Raw genomic sequence first — 20074 nt, 5'->3', positions numbered from 1 at the left:
GGCTGACTTTCAGAAATAACTTCCACTTGCTCCATTTGTAATTACCTTTCTTCTATTTTACAGGAATGTTTACCCTCACAGAAGTTGCATCCCTCAATGATATCCAGGCAACTTATCGAATCCTGAAGCCATGGTGGGATGTGTTCATGGACTACTTAGCCATCGTAATGCTGATGGTTGCTATTTTTGCAGGCACCATGCAGCTAACCAAAGATCAAGTTGTATGTCTTCCTGATTTCTCCCAGTTTCCAGAAGGTGGAAGTCCAACAACAACATCTCCGAATTCCAATGTCGGGAACACCATCTCTCCGAGTACCTCCTTTCCATCTACGACACCTGCAGGCTCCACCCCAAAATCCCCCCTAAACTCCGGCCGGCCAACTAACCTGGAGTACCAGCAATATATCTTCATCAATCAGATGTGCTATCACGTGGCCTTGCCTTGGTATTCTAAGTATTTTCCCTACCTTGCACTGATTCATACACTCATCCTTATGGTCAGCAGCAACTTCTGGTTCAAGTACCCCAAAACCAGTTCAAAGATCGAACATTTTGTTTCTATACTAGGAAAGTGCTTCGAGTCTCCTTGGACTACTAAAGCGCTCTCCGAAACAGCGTGTGAGGACTCAGAGGAGAACAAGCAACTCTTTAAGACCTCGGTTGCAAAGCATTTGTCAACCGGCAGTGAAGAAGAAAGCCCCAGTTCCAGTACACCCACGATATCAAGAATTGGACCCAAATTTTCGACAGAGAAGCCTGTCATTGAGGTCCCCAGCATGACTATTTTGGACAAGAAAGATGGGGAGCAGGCCAAAGCCCTTTTTGAGAAAGTTCGTAAGTTCCGTGCCCATGTGGAAGACAGTGATTTGATATATAAACTCTATGTGGTCCAGACAGTCATAAAGACAGTGAAATTAATGTTTATTTTGTGCTATACACTTACTTTTATGACTTCTATAAGCTTTGACCATGTCTGTAAACCAGAAATAGAGCATTTGACTGGATATTCACATTTTCTCTGTACGCACAACATGGCTTTTATGCTACGGAAATTACTAATTAGTTACATTACACTAATATGTGTTTATGGACTAGTTTGCCTTTATACTTCGTTTTGGCTGTTCAGGCGGCCTTTAAAGGAATATTCATTTGAAAAAGTCCGTGAAGAAAGTAGCTTTAGTGATATTCCAGATGTTAAAAATGACTTTGCCTTTCTACTGCACATGGTCGATCAGTACGACCAACTTTATTCCAAGCGGTTTGGGGTTTTCCTGTCGGAAGTGAGCGAGAACAAGTTGCGCGAGCTCAGTCTGAACCACGAATGGACCTATGAGAAACTCAAGCAGCACGTCTCCCGCAACCCTCAGGAGAAACAGGAGCTCCACCTCTTCATGTTGTCGGGGGTGCCTGACGCCGTGTTCGACGTGACCGAGCTGGAGGTACTGAAGTTGGAGCTGATCCCTGAAGCCAAGATTCCTGCCAAGATTTCCCAGATGGTCAACCTTCTAGAGCTGCACCTTTACCACTGCCCCGCTAAAGTGGAGCAGACAGCCTTCAGTTTCCTCCGGGACCACCTTAGGTATCTGCACATTAAGTTCACCGACGTGGCAGAGATTCCCACCTGGGTCTACCTGCTTAAAAACCTACGTGAACTCCACCTGGTTGGTAACCTAAACTCGGAAAACAACAAGATGATAGCCCTGGAGTCACTGAGGGAGCTGAAGCACCTTAAGATCTTGCACTTGAAGAGTAATCTGACCAAAGTCCCTTCAAATATCACTGACGTTGCTCCCCACCTCACTGCACTGCTGGTTCACAATGATGGGACCAAGCTCTTAGTATTGAACAGCTTGAAGAAGATGATCAATCTCACCGAGCTGGAGCTGCAAAACTGCGAGCTAGAACGCATTCCTCACGCCATCTTCAGTCTGTCCAACCTACAGGAACTTGACTTGAAGTCCAACAACATTCGCACCATTGAAGAGGTGATCAGCTTCCAGCACCTGAAGCGTCTGACCTGCCTGAAGCTATGGCACAATAAAATCATCACCATCCCGTCCTCCATCAGCCTCGTGAAAAACCTGGAGCTGCTTTACCTTTCCCACAACAAACTGGAGTCACTGCCGGCAGCTCTCTTCACGCTGCAGAAGCTCCGGATGCTGGACATAAGCCACAACTCCATCACCATCATTCCGGCCGAGATCGCCTCCCTCCAGAACTTGCAGCAGTTCGCAATGACGGGGAACCGAGTGGAATTCTTGCCAAAGCAGCTTTTTAAGTGTACAAAGTTGAGAGCCTTGAATGTGGGGCAAAACTGTATCACTTCCATTTCGGACAAGATCTGTCAGCTCGTGCAGTTAACTCAGCTGGAAGTGAAGGGAAACTGCCTCGACAGGCTTCCGGCAGAGTTAGTCCACTGTCGTCTTCTGAAGAAAAGCGGGCTGGTTGTCGAGGATCACCTCTTTGATACACTGCCACCTGAAGTCAAGGAACTCATCAATCAAGACTTCAATTCAAACTCAACTTTTGGCGCAGGAATATAAAGTATTGAGCAAAGCATATATCGCAGCTTTGGAACTGAATGTTTGCTTGCTTGTTAACTTGAAAAACAAAATGTATTAAATAGAACAAGGTACTTAAACAAGGCAACTAGATAACAATGATAGTTTTATTCCCTGAAAAAGCTCTGAAATCATTGTAATCAATTGTAACCAATTAATTAACTGTTGGTCGCTGGTTGTCTTATACAAGTCTGTCAACGACTGAATATTTGTTCATGTAACTTGGTTAAATGAATTTAATTTTAATTTATTCTCAGCATTTGGAGGGGCAGTTTCTGTTGAAGAGTAGATGAATTGTTCTCACTGTACCCTCTCCAAATGATGGACCTCTGGGGTAGAGGCAGCCAATACAGGATCTCTGCAAGTGCAGTGCCAGTGTATTTCAGGTTCCTGACGTTTACCTCCCTTCAGGCACCTTGAATGCTCTTTTAATAGCACAGTTCTGATCAGAAGATTGCTCTGTCAGGTATTAACCCACAAATATGTGTCTGTGCTACCACAATACCTGTCTTTATTTTGTACTTATGGAGGGGGAGTGCCAGGCTCCAAGCAGTGTGCATAGATTGTACAGACTCTAACTTCTAGCACCAATTTCAATTCTTTCTAAATAAAAGACTACAAACCTACCTCGAAGTAATTAGTCTCTTGAGCTGCTGGGACTTGCATTAAAGAAGGAAGTGGGGGAGGGAGGGAATTACAGTTGCAGCGAGAGGGACTTTTATAATATGTTTGTTTATGGAGTGTAACTTTCCCTTTGCTTTCTACTCTCAATTGGCAAATAATCCCTTCTCCAGTCATTTCGGGAGTCGACTTTTCACAAGCGAAAACCTTGGCTGAAGCACGACACAGTCCTTCCATGCATCCCAAGGAAGTCGCACATTATACCAGTCTCATTCCCAACCACAGGCAGTAGGTGACCTGGGGAAAGGGCTCAAAGCTGAAGTAAATTTATTACTGAAGTATGTATAGATCACCATATATAACTCTGAGATTCATTTTCTTGTAGACATACTTAGCAAATACATAGAATAGTATCTATAACAGGATCAATGAAAAGTGCAGAAAACAACAAACTGTGCAAATGCAAATATAAACAAATAGCAATAAATAATGAGAACAAGCGATAATGAGTCCTTAAAGTTAGATCATTGGTTGTGGCATCATTTCAATGGATGGGCAAGTGAGTGTAGTTACCCTTTTTGTTGAGGGCCGAGGTGGAAGCAAGAATATTGACTGCTTTCCCTTTCCGTGTTCAGCTCATAATCTACCTGTACCCATGTTTTAAAATCATGGATATAGATAATGCTAGGGGGAGTCTAGGACCAGAGAGCGCAACCTCAGAATAGAAGTATGTCCCTTTAGAACAGAAATGAGGAGGAATTTTGTTAGCCAGAGGTACTGAATCTGAGGAACTCATTGCCACAGATAGCTGCGAAGACCAAGTCATTGGGTATATTTAAAGTGGAGGTTGATGGGTATTTAATTTTTAAGATTGTCAAAGGTTATGGGGAGAAGGCAGGAGAATCAGCTGCAATCGAATGGCGGAGCAACCTCGATGGGCTGAATGGCCTAGTTCTGCTAATATGTCTTGTGGTTTATTGTGTCCCAAGGGTTGACTCCTTATTTATTGCTCAACTCTGGTAATGATGGTGATAAATCAGCCATGATTGAATACTGGAACAGAATCAAAGAGCCAAATGTCCTGCCTGATTCTGCTGCTATGTCTTATGGACTATAACCATTGGGTAGTTGACAATGTGCTGCCTCCTTAAACAGTTGTAGTTGTTCTGGTAAAGATACTCCCACAGTACTGTAGACAGAGAGTCCCATAATTTAGGGTTAAGAACAATGAAGAAAATTGACATATTTCTAAGACTGCGAGGAGAACCTGAGCATTCTGACAGTGAGCAGTATCCGCTAACCTTTTCCTTGATGAGTGGATATCATTGGGTAAGGCAGGAGTTCCCCAACCTAGTGTTCCCAGACCTTTGGGTTAATGGTTAGGAGTACATGGCATAAAAAAGGTTGGAAACCCCTAGTTCAAGGGATGCTCTCTAAATGTTTTGCTCTGGCATGTGTCTTGGCAGTCCTCCAGGACTATCAATATTTGCATCTGTCCTATAACAAAGACCTGAAATTGTACCATGTTATAGAAACATAGAAACATCTCTCCTGGCTAGGACAAGATATTTTACGTGGGGTGATTGATAAGTTCGTGGCCTAAGGTAGAAGGAGTCAATCTTAGAAAACCTAGCACATTTATTTTTCAACATAGTCCCCTCCTACATTTACACACTTAGTCCAGCAGTCGTGGAGCATACGGATCTTGGACCTCCAGAAAGTGTCCACAGCAGGGGTGATTGATAAGTTCGTGGCCTAAGGTAGAAGGAGATAAGTTATACAGCTCTCGTTACATGCACATGCAGTTCAATGCTTTGAGTGAATATGCAGAAGGTTTGAAGTTAATAACTCATCTCCTTCTACCTTAGGCCACAAACTTATCAATCACCCTCATAAGTTGGCATGCGACCCATTAAATTTAGAGGCACTGGTATTTGCCCAAAATACATTTGAATCCGGAAATATCAATACCTAATAGATAGCCTAACCTGAGTTGTCTGTTTATTCAATGAAAAATACTCTTCAGAGGAAGATCCCAAATAACAACAAAACTGAGAGTCGTAGTTCACATCTTCTTGAGAAAAAGAACATGATATGAGTATGTCATCATCATCCAAGTGGAGTGGTTCATGTGCGTAAGGGTGACCTCACCATACCTCTGCTTCTTAGAATTGCACAGTCAATCACCACTCAAAATTTATGGAAGCCTACTACAGTGACTCTATGAGCAATGTGCAAGAAGTCTTCAGTAAAGGGTTGATTGTGTCAAGACAAGGATGTAGAGATGGAAGAGTCACTTGAAGCTGTACATACCCCCGATCCTCCTGCAATACTTCAGAGCTGTGGTGTACAAAGAGACAGTATTTACAGTATACAGCCTGTTAGCAGTTTGACAGTTTACAGCCTGTTTCATGTCTTCAGGGTATCTCAAAATGCTTCACAGCCAATGAGTGTATTTTATAATGCACACACGCCACTGACAGTTGAAAAGTTCACTGCAAGGATTCTTAAGGCAACAAGCATGATGCAATCCTTAAATAGATTATATCAGTGCTGTTGAATGAGGGGGAAAAGTCTCCAGTGTAAAATAAAAATAAAGCAATTAGTGTGTCAGCTTCTACAGAAATGAATTATAGTACTCAAAACGTGCCCCGCTATCAGAACTGGTCATGTGACTCTACCAATTTGCCCTTTTCCTTTTCAAACATTCACAGTTATCTGGATACGCCCCAAACTTCTCTGTAGACTATCACTTGCACACAGCTGTCTCAAGGCCAGAAGACATTAAACTGCCGGTGTAACACACAAAATGCTGGAGGAACTCAGCAGGTCAGGCAGCATCTAAGCAGAAGAGTAAACAGTTAACGTTTCAGGCCTGGACACTTGATGAAAGGTCTGGGCCTGAAACATCAACCGTTTACTCTTTCCCACAGATGCCATTTGACCTGCTGAGTTCCTCCAGCATTCTGTGTGCATGTTGCTTTGGGTTTCCAGCATCTGTGGACTTTCTCTTTTTTGTGAAACTCCAGGTGTGCTGTAATTAAGAAAACTTGAATCTTGAAAATGATTAAATTGGATGAAAATATTGTGCGAGGGAATACTGTTTATCTTGCACTCAATGATTCCATCCCTCTTGTCAGAATCAGCTCCAGGGTTTGAATGAAAACATGCTCAAAGTTTCCTCTCATAGGTTGGCCGGGGAACTTTGTGAACAGTTGATGATGCTGTGAGTGGACGTGGAATTCCTCTGTTGCAGTTATCAAGGTCCAGTTCTATCTCTGCCATATGCGATGAATACAAAATTAAGTTTTCAAGCACCGAAAATTTTCCCTGTCAGTTGGTAACGATGCTGAGAAATTTTGACTTTTGGGTTGGAAGGAGACATATATATGAATGCTGGGTTAAGTACTTCGCATTCCAGTACACATTAACGGATGGATGAGTTCATCTTAACATGCCACGTACAAGACAGCATCATCTTGACAACTTTTAACTCTGTGCTACTCAGCAGGCGATTGTGGATCAAAGATGGGAAAATGTAGAATGTCCAACTTCAGTTCCAAGATTTATTTCCCAGTGTAAATTGAATAGCAGTGACTTTTAAAACTGTGTTAAAATGAGCAGTACGGACAAAATACATTTTATGTGTATAACATTAGCAATTTTAATTATGCAAATGCATTCTATTTTTCTGAAGCTTCTTTTAATAATCTGAGTGTAAATCTATTAAAATGTTAATCTACTTAATCACTGTTCTGTATTGTAAAATGTATTTTGTTAATTTTGCTGCTGCAGAGATTCTTCACGGTTGCCTGAAACATGTATTTTGTAACAACTCTGACACAATAACTTATGACATAAGTGACTTGAAAAATGCTGGTCTCCATCTCACATGCCTGTCTGTATCATTTCAGGGTTTGTTTTTCAAAGCCAATATTCCTTTAATATAGTGTTGTTTAATTTTGCTGCCTTGTTGGTTTTAAGGCAAAATTTGGTGCTCAAAATGGCGATGCACTGTTAACTTGTAACAGGCATTGTGGTTTCAGAATATGATAAAGGCGCCTCATGTTCATTCGCTTAAACGATGTTGTTGCATGGGACATGACTGCCCTCTGGTGCAGATGTGATGCTATAATTAATGAATTAAACCAGGTTAAATCCAAGTTTTTGAATCCACAGACTTGACATTGTCTATACCCAATTTAGGGGTTGCCCAGAAGTGTGATCTAATCAAAAGTGCTTGAAATGACATTTTTCTCAGTATTGTGAAGATTTTGTTCCATTTTAAAATTCCACCATTTAAAGCAAGTATTAACAAGAACATAAATCATAGAACATTAAATTCTCAAGAATGGTGCCAGGACTTGGAGGACCTTAGTAATAAGGAAAGATTGAATAGGTTAGGAGTTTATTAATTGGAATATAGAAGATTAAGAGGGGATTTGACAGAGGTATACAAAATTATGAAGGGTATAGATAGATTAAATGCAAGCAGGCTTTTTCCACTGAAGTTGGGTGGGACTACAACCAAAGGTCATGGGGTAAGGAGGAAACGTGAAAAGTTTAAGGGGAACATGAGGGGAAACTTCTTCACTTAGAGGGTTGTGAGAGTGTGGAACAAGTTGCCAGTGTAAGTGGTGCATGTGAGCTCGATTTTAACATTTAAGAGAAGTTTGGATAGTAGAGATATGGAGGGCTATGGTTCTGGTACAAGGTGATGGGAGTAGGCAGTTTAAGTGGTTTGGCACAGACTAAATGGCCAAAGAGCCTGTTTCTGTGCTGCAGTTTCCTATGGCTCTAACGGCACAACACAGTACAGGCTGTTCGGTCCTCGCTGTTGTGCTGACCTATATAAACCTCCTCCAATATTAATCTAACCTTCCCCGCCTATGTAGCCCATACCTCTCCATTTTTCTTCCGTCCATGTGCCTATCTAAGAGTCTCTTAAATGTATCTATTGTATCAGCCTCTATTACTAACCCTGGCAGTGCATTCCAAACATCTTCCACTAACTGTAAAAAAACATAAACCTACCTCACAAATCTCCCCTAAACTCTCCTTCGCTCATATTAAACAGAAGTCCATTGGTGCTGGCCATTGCCAGCCTGCGTTAAAAAATGCTGGCATTCCACTCTGTCTATGCCTCTCATAATCTATACAGCTCTATCAAACTATCTCTCATCTTCCTTCGCTTCAAAAAAAGAAGTGCCCTAGATTGCCTCAAGACATGCTCTCTAATCTAGGCAGCAACCTGGTAAATCTCCTCTGCACCCTCTCTTAAACTTCCACATCCTTCCTATAATGAGGCAACCAGAACTGAACACAATACACTCCAAGTGTAGTCCGACCAGAGTTAGAGAGAACTGCAACATTACCTCATGGAGATCAATACACTGACTAATGAAGACCAACACACTTATTAACCTCCCAATCAACTTGTGTGGCAACTTCGAGGGATCTATAAATGTGGACCCAAAGATCCCACTGTCGGTCCACCCTGTTAATAATCTTGCCATTAACTTTGCACTCTGCCTTCAAGTTCAATCTTCCAAAGTGTATCACTTCACACTTTTCAGTCGGGAAACATAATTTTTTTATTGAGGTACAGCATGGAATAGACCCTTCTAGCCTGTGGAGCTATGCCACCCAGCAAGCACCCCCCCTCCCAGTTTAACCCCAGCCTAATCACGAGACAATTTGCAGTGACCGATTCACCTACCAACTGATATGCCTTTGGACTGTGGAAGGAAACCCATGTGGTCACAGGGAGAACATGCAAACTCCTTATAGACAGCAGCAGGAATTGGGCCTGGGTTGCTGGCACTGTATAGAGTTGTGCAACCACTACCCTACGATACCGCACCATCTCTGCATTCATTCTATTTAGTCCTAAAAGAATGTTGCCGGCTTCAATAAGATACATGCTCATTCTTCTAAGCTGTAGGGCATATGAACCCAATCAACATACCACAAACGTGCTGACCCTGGAGCCAACCTTCTGAACCATGACAGTACACTCAATAGTTTGCAAATTGTTTCATGAAGTACCACCTCTTTTGATCATTATTCTTGTCACTGCCCCATTTAGTCAGCACTTGTTTGTTACTGTGATCTTGTATAAAGGTATATGTTCATTTCCATAGATGTTGCCTGACCCGCTGAGTTCCTCCAGCATTTTGTGGCCTTAAAAGAGTTGACTGTTTATTCATTTCCGTAGATGCTGCCTGACCTGCTGAGTCCCTCCAGCATTTTGTGTTTGTTGCTTTTAATCTTCTTTAATTTTAAATCAAGAACAGCAAGATAATAGTACATTGACATAGAGTCATAAAACACCACAGCACTGAAACAGGCCCTTCAGCCCATCTGTTCCATGCCAAACTGATATTCTGCCCAGTCTCAGCAACCCACACATGGACCATAGCCACCCAGACTCCTCTCATCCATGCACTTATCAAAACTTTTCTTGCTTCTATAATTCTGAGTTTAAAAGTCAAGTTAATTCAAATGACTGTTTATTTACCTTTTTCTACATAATTTTCTCTACGACACCTGTGAATGGAACTTTCACATTGAGATGGACATTTAGTTTGCGATCTGCTTTAACTTTTGAGGTCCATGAAACCTTGGAACCTGCTTTGACTATTGCTACAGTTCCCTTTCCAATGCTTTCACATGTAGGTCCCATTATAATGGAAATAGCTTGTAGGATTTAGTGGAGGGAATCTTTCACTTTCAAAAAGAAACTTTATTTTTTGATGAAAAATACACTCGTGGCCACCTTATTAGGTACAGCTGGCCACAGAGTGTATGTTTGTGGTCTTCTGCTGTTTAGCCCATTCACTTCAGTTTGATGTGCTGTGCATTCAGAGATGCTCTTCTGCCCCTCACTGTTGTAATGCATGGTTATTTGAGTTCCTGTCACCTTGTCAGCTTGAACCAGCCTGGCCATTCTCCTCTGACCCCTCTCATTAACAAGGCACTTTCACCCACAGTGCTGCCACTCATCCACTCATGGATGTTTTTTGTTTTTCCCACCATTCTCTGTAAACTCCAGAGATAGTTGGGCATGAAAATCCCAGGAAATCAGCAGTTTCTGAGATCCTCAACCCACCAAACATCCCATAGTCCAAGTCACTTAGATCACATTTCTTCTCCATTCTGATGTTTGCTCTGAGCAACAACTGAACCTCTTGGCCATGTCTGCATGCTTTTGTGCATTGACTTGCTCATACATGATTGGCTAATTAGATATTTGCATTAATGAACAGTTGTGCAGGTGTGCCTAATAACATGACTACTGAGTATCATGTCGTAGAGCCCTATAGAACGGAAGCAAGCCCTTCAGCCCATCTGGTCCATGCTGAACCGATATTCTGCCTAGTCCAATCAACCCACACAGAGACCATAGCCCTCCATCTCCCTCCTATTCATGTACTTAATCAAAATGTTCTTGTTTCTAAGATTCTGAGATTAAAGGTCAAACCAATTCAAATGACTTTTTATTTACCTTTTTCTATATTTTTTTTCTAAATCCTGAGCATGTTTGTGAATGTGCCATTGAAGTGGACATTTATTTGCAAAATGCTTTAAGTATTTATTTAGCAATACAGTGTGGAGTAGGCCCTTCTGTCCCCTCGAGCCCTACTGCCCCAGCAACCCCACAACTCCGACTAACCCTAACCTAACCATGGGGCAATTTGCAATGACCAATTAACCAAACCGTTTTAACCACAGTCTTTGTACTGTGGGAAGAAACTGGATCACCCGGGAAGAACTTTTAATTTTTAAAGTCCATAAAACCTCCAGAAAGCAGGTTCTGTGCATGAGATTGAGATTCCCGGATGGTTTGTTGCCTCCTGGGTGCTAGAGTCAGGATCAAGTCCGCAGAATTCTTAAATGGAAGGGTGAGTAGCCAGAGGTGGTGGTCCACGTTGTTACCAATGACATGGGTAGGATGGGTGACAAGCTCCTGCAAAGTGAATTCATGGAATTAGGTGCTAAGTTAAAGGGTAGGAACTCCAGGGTTATGATCTCAAGATTGCTTGACATGCCACATGCAGTTGAGACCAGAACTAGTGCTAGTGAGGCTAAAACTAAGGAGATTATACAGTTGAATATGTGGTTAAGGACTTGGTGTAGGAGGGAGGGCATAGGATTTTCGGATCATTGGACTCTCTTCCAGGGAATGTGGGACATGTACAGAGGAGATGGTTTGCACCTGAACTGGAGGGGGACTAATATTCTAGTGGGAAGGTTTGTTAATGCTCAGTGGTGGGGTTTCAACTAGAGTTGCAAGGGGATGGAAACCAGAGTGCCAGCACAGTTAGTGGAGAGGTGGTAGAGGCAGATGTTAGGACCTCAGACAAAGTCAGGAAGGAAAATGTTGAGCATGGTGAACCTAATACTCTGAGCTGCATATATGTCAACGCAGGGATTACGTCGGAAAGGTAGATTAGTTCAGGGCATGGATTAGTGGCATTGTAGCCATTAGTGAGACTTGGTTGCAGGAGTGGCAGGACTGCAGCTCAATATTCCAGGGTTCCGGTGTTTTTGACATGATAAAGCAGGAGAGATTAAAGAGGGAGAGGTGACATTACTAGTCGGGGATAGTACCACAGCAGTGTTCAGATTGGAGAACTCGTCCAGTGAGGCTTTATGAGTAGAGCTGTATAAGTAAGGTATGACCACATTAATGGGATTATATTATAGACCACCCAACAGTCCATGGAATTTAGAGACACAAATTTGTAGAGTGAGCGCAGACCGGTGCAAGGAACATAAGATTGCGATAGTAGGTAATTTTAACTTTCCACATATTGTCTGTGACACCCATACTATAAAAGGGCTGGATGGGAAAGAATTTGTCAAATGTGTTCAGGACAGTTTCCTAAATCAGTACATAGAAGTCCCAACTGGAAAGAGTGTGATACTACATCTCCTATTAGGGAATGAGACAGGGCGGGATCTGGCAAGTGTGGATTGGAACAGGTTATTTTCTGACAAAGATGTACTTGATAAATGGGAGGCCTTCAAAGGTGAAATTTTGAGAGTACTGAGCTTGTATGTTCCTGTCAGAATAAAGGGCAAGGATAACATGTTTATGGAACCTGGTTTCAAATATGTTGAGGCCCTGATTAAGAAAACAGAAGTGGATGCATAGCAGGTATAAGCAGGTAGGAACAAATGAAGTGCTTATGCAGTATAAGAAATACAAGAGGACACTTAAGAAGGAAATCAGGTGGGCTAAAAGAAGACATGAGGTTGCTCTAGCAGACAAGGTGAAGGAGAATCCTAAGCTCTTCTACAGATATATTGGGAACAAAAGCATAGCAAGAACAAAATGAGTCCCCTAGAAGATCGGAGTGGTAATTTATGCATGAAGCTGTAAGAGATGGGGGAGATCTTAAATGGACTTTTTACATCTGTACTTACTTGGGAGATGGACAAACAGAGTTTATAGATGTGAGCCAACATAGCAGTGAAATCATTAACTCTATACAGATCACAGAGGAGAAGGAGTTTTCTGTCTTGAGGCAAATTAGGGTGGATAAATCCCCAGGGCTTGACAAGGCATTCCCTTGGGTTCTGTGGGTGGCAAGTGCAAAAACCTTCAGGGGCCCTAGCAGAGATATTTAAAACATCCTTATCCACAGGTGAGGTGCTGGAGGATTGGAGGATAGCTAGTGTTATTCCATTGTTTATGAAAGACACTAAAAATAAGCTAGGAAATTATAGGCTGGTGAGCCTGATATCCCTGTTGGGAAAGTTATTGGCAGTTATTCTAAGGGACCTGATATATAAGCATTTGGATAAACAGGGACTGATTAGGGATAGTCGTCATGGCTTTGTGCATGGTAAGTTGTGTCTAACCAATGTTATAGTGTTCTTAGAGGAAATTACCAGGAAACTTGATGAAGGTAAGGCAAACGATGTTGTCTGTGTGGATTTTAGCAAGGCCTTTGACAAGGACCTGCATAGGAGAATGGTTGAAGTTCAGCCGCTTGGCATTCAAGGTCAGGTAGTAAATTGGATTAGACATTGGCTTTGCGGAAGAAACCAGAGAGTGGTTGTAGATGGTTGCCTCTCTGGAGGCCTGTGACTAGTGGAGTGCCACAGGGATGTGTGGGCCCATTGTAGTTTGTTATCTATATCATTGATCTGGATGATAATGTGGTTAACAGAATCAGCAAATCTGCAGGTGAAACCAAGATTGGGGGTGTAGTGGATAGCACTGTCAAAGCTTGCAGTGGGATCCGGACCAGCTGGAAAAATGGCAGATGGAATTTAATCAGACAAGTGTGAGGTGTCACACTTTGGGAGGAGTCCTTACACAATGAGCAGTAGGGCACTGAGGAGTGTGGTAGAATGAAGGATCGAGGAATACAGATTCATTATTCATTGGAAGTGGTGTCCAGATAGCTAGAGTCACATTCGCCTTTATCAATCAATGTATTGAGTACAGGAGGCGGGATGTTACGTTAAAGTTGTATAAGATGTTGGTGAGGCTGAATTTGGAGGATAGTGTGCAGTTTTGGTCATCTACCTACAGGAAAGATGTAAACAAGGCTAAAAGAGTGCAGAGAAAATTCACAAAGGTGTTGCCGGGACTTGAGAATCTGTGTTTTAGGAAAGGCTGAATAGCTTAGACCTTTATTCCCGAGAGAGGAGAAGACTGGGGGGAGATTTGATAGAGGAATACAAAATGATGAAGGGTATAGATAGACTAAGTGCAAGCAGGTCTTTTCTAGCAAGGTTGGGTGAGAATGGAACTAGAGGTTATGGGTTCAGGATGAAAGGTGAAAAGTCTATGAGGAACATAAAGAGAACTTCTTCACTCAGAAGATGGTGAGAATGTGAAATGAGATGCCAGCGTAAGTGGTTTATGCAGGGTTGATTTCAACATTTAAGAGAAATTTGGATAGATAAATGGATGAGTGGGGTATAGAGAGCTATGGATAGTCCAGGTGCAGGTCGATGGCACTAGGCAGAATATTGGTTTGGCAGAGACTACGTGGGTCGAAAGGCCTGTTTCTGTTCTGTACTGTTCTACGACTCTTATAAAACCTTGGAGCCTGCTTTAAACATTGCTACAGTCATACTGAAAGTGAAATGTATTCCCCCCATAAAATGCTACAAGTCATGTAGGTTCCATTTTGAGCACAGATACAGACCTTTCTGGTCCAATGAGCACCGTGCCTCCTCTGTGACCAATTAACCCACTAACCTGTACGTCTTTGGAATGTGGGAGGAAAGCAGAGCACCCGGAGGAAATCCACGTCATCACAGAGAGAATGTGCAAACTCCTTACAGACAGCAGCGGGAATTGAACCGGGGTCGCTAGCACTGCAAAGTATTGTGTTAACTGCTATGCTGTCAGAAGAGGAATAATAACATTCAGTAGAAATAGTTGGTTTACTGTCCAAACAACTCATTTATAGGGTGTGGGTGTCACTGGCTAGACCAGCATTTATGCCCAACCTTAATTGTTCTTGAGAAGGTGATGATGAAGTCTCATAGTGATGTTGGGGAATCCCAGAACTTGGACGTAGCAACAATGAAGAATTGTAACATATTTTCATTTGAGGATTGTGTTTTACCTGGTGGTGAACCTTGCACATGCTAAAGATGAACTCATTCTCCCAGTCCTCCTCATTGTGGCCCTTGCACTTTATTTAATTTAATTAATCTGTTTATTTGTTTGCTTCTTTATTTACAGGCAATCAGCGCTTTACCTGCACTGTACTTTTTCTGTAACTACAAAGACCATAAGATATAGGAGCAGAATTAGTCCATTTGACCTATTGTACCTGCTCCACTATTCCTATGGCTGATTATGTCCCTCTAAACCTCATTCTCTTGCCTTCTCCCTGTAATCTTTGAAGCCTGACTAATCATGAAATTATCAACTGCTGCTTTAAATATAGTCAATGACTTGGCCTCGACAATTGTCTGTGGCAATGATTCCACAGGTTTACTACCCTCTGACTAAAGAAATTCCTCTACATCTCTGTTATAAGTGGATGTCCCTCTGTTCTGAAACTGTGCCACCTGGTCCTAAACTCCCAACTATAGGAAACATCCTCTCCACATCCACTCTATCTAGGCCTTTCAAAATTTAATAGGTTTCAATGAGATCCTCATTCTTCTAAACTCCAGCAAATACAGGCCCAGAGCATTCTTCGTACAAAACGCTGGAGGAACTCAGCAGGCCAGACAGCATCTACAGAAAAGAGTACAGTCGACGTTTCAGGCTGAGACTCTTCAGCAGGTCTCATACGAGAACACTTTAATTCCCGGAATGCTCTTCAAACGTGAACACTTTCATTCCCGGAATCATTCCTGTGAACCTCCTCTGGACCGTCTCCAATGCCAGCACATCTTTTCTTAGTAAAGGAGCCCAAAACTGCTCACAATACCCCAAGTGTGGTCTGACCAGTGCCTTACAAAGCCTCAGCGTTACATATTCAATTCCTCTCAAAATGAGTGCTAACATTGCATTGTCTTCCATTTACAACACTTATTCTACATTCTTTCTTTTTACTAATACTAATTTACTAATACCTGTGTACAGCACGATGCTATGCATGCAAAAACTTTTCATTGTTTCGCTGAACTTTGTCTATATTTGCTGCATCAGTAAAGCAACCAGCAAAGTCAAAGACCCCACCCTCTCTGGATATTCTCTTTTCTCCCCTCTTCCACTGGGCAGAAGATACAAAGGCCTGAAAGGTCACAGCACCGGGCTCAAGGACAGCTTCTATGCTGCCATTATGAGACTATTAAATAGTTTCCTAGTATGATAAGTTGGACTCTTGACCTCACAATCTACCTTGTTATGATCTTCTTGTACTTTCTCTGTAGCCATTACACTTTATCCTGCATTGTTATTGTTGTACTTTGATCTACCTCGATGTACTATGTAACGTATGAACAGTATGCAAAACAAGCTTTTCATTGTGTCTTGGTACATGTGACAATAATAAACTAATTCATGGGGAATCAAAGTCAGAGTCAGGTTTATTATCACCGGCATGTGATGTGAAATTTGTTAACTCAGCAGCAGCAGTTCAATGCAATACATAATCTAGCTGAGAGATTATCAATAAATAAACAAGTAAATTACGTATATTGAATAAATTATTAAAAAAGAGAAAGACTGTATATTAAAAAAGTGAGATAGTGTCCAAAGCTTCAAAGTCCATTCAGGAATCGGATGGCAGAGGGGAAGAAGTGGGATGGATAATTAATCAGCCATGATGGAGTGGCTAGCAGACTTGATGGGCTGAATGACTTAATTCTGCTTCCGTGTCTTATAGTCTTATGGTTTTGGTCCAGTTCTAATTCCGGTGTTGGTACATATGTCAATAGGAAACAGGTTATAAACATACACCTATAGCTGGGTTCTCCCAATTGCCGCTGCCCTGCCTCCATTCTTTTTGCAAGATGGTTTTTAATTAGACCGACATAATTTTTATAATTCAGTTTTTCGCTTACTCCTATTGCCCTCCTCTCCCCTGCTACCAGAAAATTAAACTGTGAACACTGAGAGGCAAATAATTCAGCTGGCTTCGCTTTTATGAATAAATGGTGAGTACCAATATTCTTTAGGCTGTAACAATAGTAATGGTTTTTTTTCTTCACTGAGGGTAAGACATATTAGATACAAGTAAATAAACAAAAAGCAACTTACAAAACCTGCAACTCGCTCCTGCATAATAATTACAGGTGCAGATTCTTTCAGATTCATTTTATTTATCACGTGTACATTGAAACATTCAGTGAAATGCATCATTTGCATTAACAACCAACAGAACCTAAGAATGCTCTGGGGGAATTCTGCAAGTGTCGCCAAACATTCATGCCCAGAATGCTTGGACGAACAACACACAACACAGCACAACACAATGCAATAAGCAACAAAATGCTGTATATGGGTGCAACACAGACAAAATGCTGGAGGAACTCAGCAGGCCAGGCAGCATCTATGGGAAACAAGTACAGTTGACCTTTCGGGGCAAGACCCTTTGCCAGTCCCACCAAACGGTCTCAGCCCAAAACATCGAGTGTATTTTTTTCCATAGATGCTGCCTGGCCTGCTGAGTTCCTCCAGCATCTTGTGTGGGTTGCTTGGATTTTCACATCTTAAGATTTCCTCTTGCTTGTGGCTATATATGGGTGTGTTGGTTGTTTACACAAACAATGCATTTCACTATATATTTCGATTTTTTTTTTCTGAAGCCCATCACCAGATCACCAGACCTCTGTGTTAGGTCAACGTTTCAATCATTTCCACGTGTAGCCCATCTTTGAAGGTCCTGCCTCTCCCAGGTTTGAGGTCTTTGCAGCTTCTGTCGGCATTTCTGTAGCCCCGGGACTTTAAGGGGCGGGTTGCTCGTTTCACTCTCTCACCACCTTATGAGTGAAGAAGTTCTCCCCATGGCCAATCCTCCTCCTTTTGTAGCCGGGCTTGGGAGTGTCTGTGGCAGAGTTAGGTGTCTATGTACTTGTGATGAATAAATCTGTTTGAATTGCACAAACAATACCATTGATCAAAAACAGATGACTTGTTAATCATTTAAGATTTCGGAGAATGTTGCTAGGACTCGAGGGGCCTCTGTTAGAGGGAGATATTGGACAAGCTGGGACTTTATTCCTTAGTGCACAGGAGACAGAGGGATGACCTCACAGAAGTGTATAGACGGTGCATGATGGGTGAATGCACACTGTCGGTTTTTCCCAGGCAAATCAAAAAAAAATAGAGAGCATAGGTGAGGAGAGAACAGCGTGCGCGGCTGTTCCGAATGATATCATATCTGTGAAGTAGGATGCCGTGCACAATCATGATTTGATGGAGACAGACGTGAAGAAGCACGGAGGAACGTCTAGAGAAACTTCTGAAATGCCCGCTTCGCTGCCACTGCTACTGTGCGATCGAGAATCTCCGGAGGGAAGGCCCCAAATCCTCGGCCTTGCCTATTGCCTGTTGCCGGGGCCAGGGTTGAAGTGCTCGGGCAGGGATAGTGCTTGGTGCATCAGTGTCGGAAAGCCGGTCGGAGGATCGGAGTTTTCGGATGGACTCAGAGTCGGACTGTGGTCGGATGCTTCCGGGATGCTGCATCGGCAAGTTTGCGGCGCTGGAGGTTTACCGTCTGGGTGAGATGATGGGACTTTCGAGAGACTTTTGAGACTTTACCATGCCCATGGTCTGTTCTTATCAAATTACGGTATTGCTTTGCACTGTTGTAACTATATGTTATAATTATGTGGTTTTTGTCAGTTTTTCAGTCTTGGTTTGTCATGTGTTTCTGTGATATCATTCTGGAAAAACATTGTATCATTTCTTAATGCATGCATTACTAAATGACAATAAAAGAGGACTGCGTGTCCTCATAATCTAATCTAATCTAATTTAAAAGTGATCTTTGGGGCAACTTCTTCACATAGGAGGAGGTGTGTACATGGGACTGAGGAAGTGGATGAGGCAGGTACAATAACAACATTTGAAAGACAGGTACTTAGGGAGGAAAGGAGGAGAGGGAAATAGGTCAAACATAGGCAAATGGTCAAAGGGTTTAGATGGGCATGTTGGTTAACAGAAACGAGTTGGGCTAAAGGGCCTTATCCCCTTCTATAAGACTCTATGACTCTAATACTAAGGATTTCAACCTGACATGGATAAAGTATAAAGATCTCACAATGTAGCATGGCCCAAACTGACACTACTTCCCAATATATTTAATGCCCACTTTATTAGGTATACCTGTACAACTGCTTGTGAATGCAAGTATCCAATCAACCAATCACGTGACAGCAACTCAGTCCATAGAAGCATGTAGACATGGTCAAGATGTTCGGCTCTTTTTCAGACCAAATGTCAGAATGGGGAAGAAATGTGATTTAAGTGACTTTGAGTGTGGAATGACCAGTGGGTTGAGCGTCTCAGAAACTGCTGAACCCCTGGGATTTTCATGCACAACAGTCTCTGAGGTTTACAGAGAATGGTGTGAAAAACAAAACATAACATCCAGTTCTGTGGGTGAAAATGCCTTGTTAATGAGAGAGGTCAGGGGAGAATGGCCAGACTGGTTCAAGCTGACAGGAAGGCGACAGTAACTCAAACGACCACACGTTACAACAGCAGTGGGCAGAAGAGCATCTCTGAATGCACAACACATCAAACCTCGAAGAGGGTGGGCTACAGCAGCAAAAGGAGGTACCTAATAAAGTGACCATTGAGTGTATACAGTCAGTTCTGGTTTGGTTTGGTTCTACACCCAAGGATTAGAATAATGGTTTGATATCCTCATGTAGCAAATGTAGAATGGGCAACTTTTAAAAGGATGCTCCACGACTGAACTATCTTTGGCTTGATGCAGGATGAAGTTCCTGTCCATTTTTCCCATTGGTGAGAGCAATGTGCATTGCAGATTTAGGTGGAACTCTTCAGCCTCTGGGAAGAGGCAGATGGTGAGGATTCTTCCATTAACTTTCTCCACGGCAGCCTGCAAAGAAACTCCATAATACCGCAATAAGACATGCCTATGGCAGTCCCATTGCATGGCATTTCTGTCTGACTCCTGTTCCCCCCCGACCCTGGAACATCTAGTGGTCAAGTGTCATCCATTTTATCTGCCAAAGAAGTTTTCCCCCATCATCCTAGTAACGATGCATATTAAGAAATACATGATTTTTATTGTGTATTAAATATAAAATTTAATCTTACCGTGTTGGCGCGTCGCCAAGTGGTTAAGGCGTCAGTCTAGTGATCTGAAGGTTGCTAGTGGCTGAGGCAGCACGTTGTGCCCTTGAGCAAGGCACTTAACCACACATTGCCCTGCGACGATACCGGTGCCAAGCTGTATGGGTCCTAATGCCCTTCCCTCGGACAACAT

General features: G+C 42.4%; 1 protein-coding gene across 6 annotated transcripts in view; it reads left to right on the top strand.

Annotated features, from left to right (window-relative positions):
• The window catches only part of LOC134355027 (volume-regulated anion channel subunit LRRC8D-like), a 138431-nt gene extending 122272 nt beyond the window's left edge, over positions 1–16159 (top strand). For 5 of the 6 annotated variants that reach the window (XM_063064679.1, XM_063064678.1, XM_063064677.1 and 2 more), the window contains one exon: positions 64–16159. In XM_063064679.1, the coding sequence (XP_062920749.1) occupies positions 66–2543 (2478 nt within the window). In that variant the 5' untranslated portion in view covers positions 64–65 and the 3' untranslated portion in view covers positions 2544–16159. The remainder of the gene's footprint in view (positions 1–63) is intronic. The other variant, XR_010019952.1, reaches the window with a different exon arrangement.
• The last annotated feature ends 3915 nt before the right edge of the window (positions 16160–20074 follow it).

This window comes from Mobula hypostoma, chromosome 12, assembly GCF_963921235.1.
Source record: "Mobula hypostoma chromosome 12, sMobHyp1.1, whole genome shotgun sequence".
Lineage (NCBI taxonomy): Eukaryota > Metazoa > Chordata > Chondrichthyes > Myliobatiformes > Myliobatidae > Mobula > Mobula hypostoma.
This window is presented reverse-complemented; position numbering and strand designations above follow the sequence as displayed.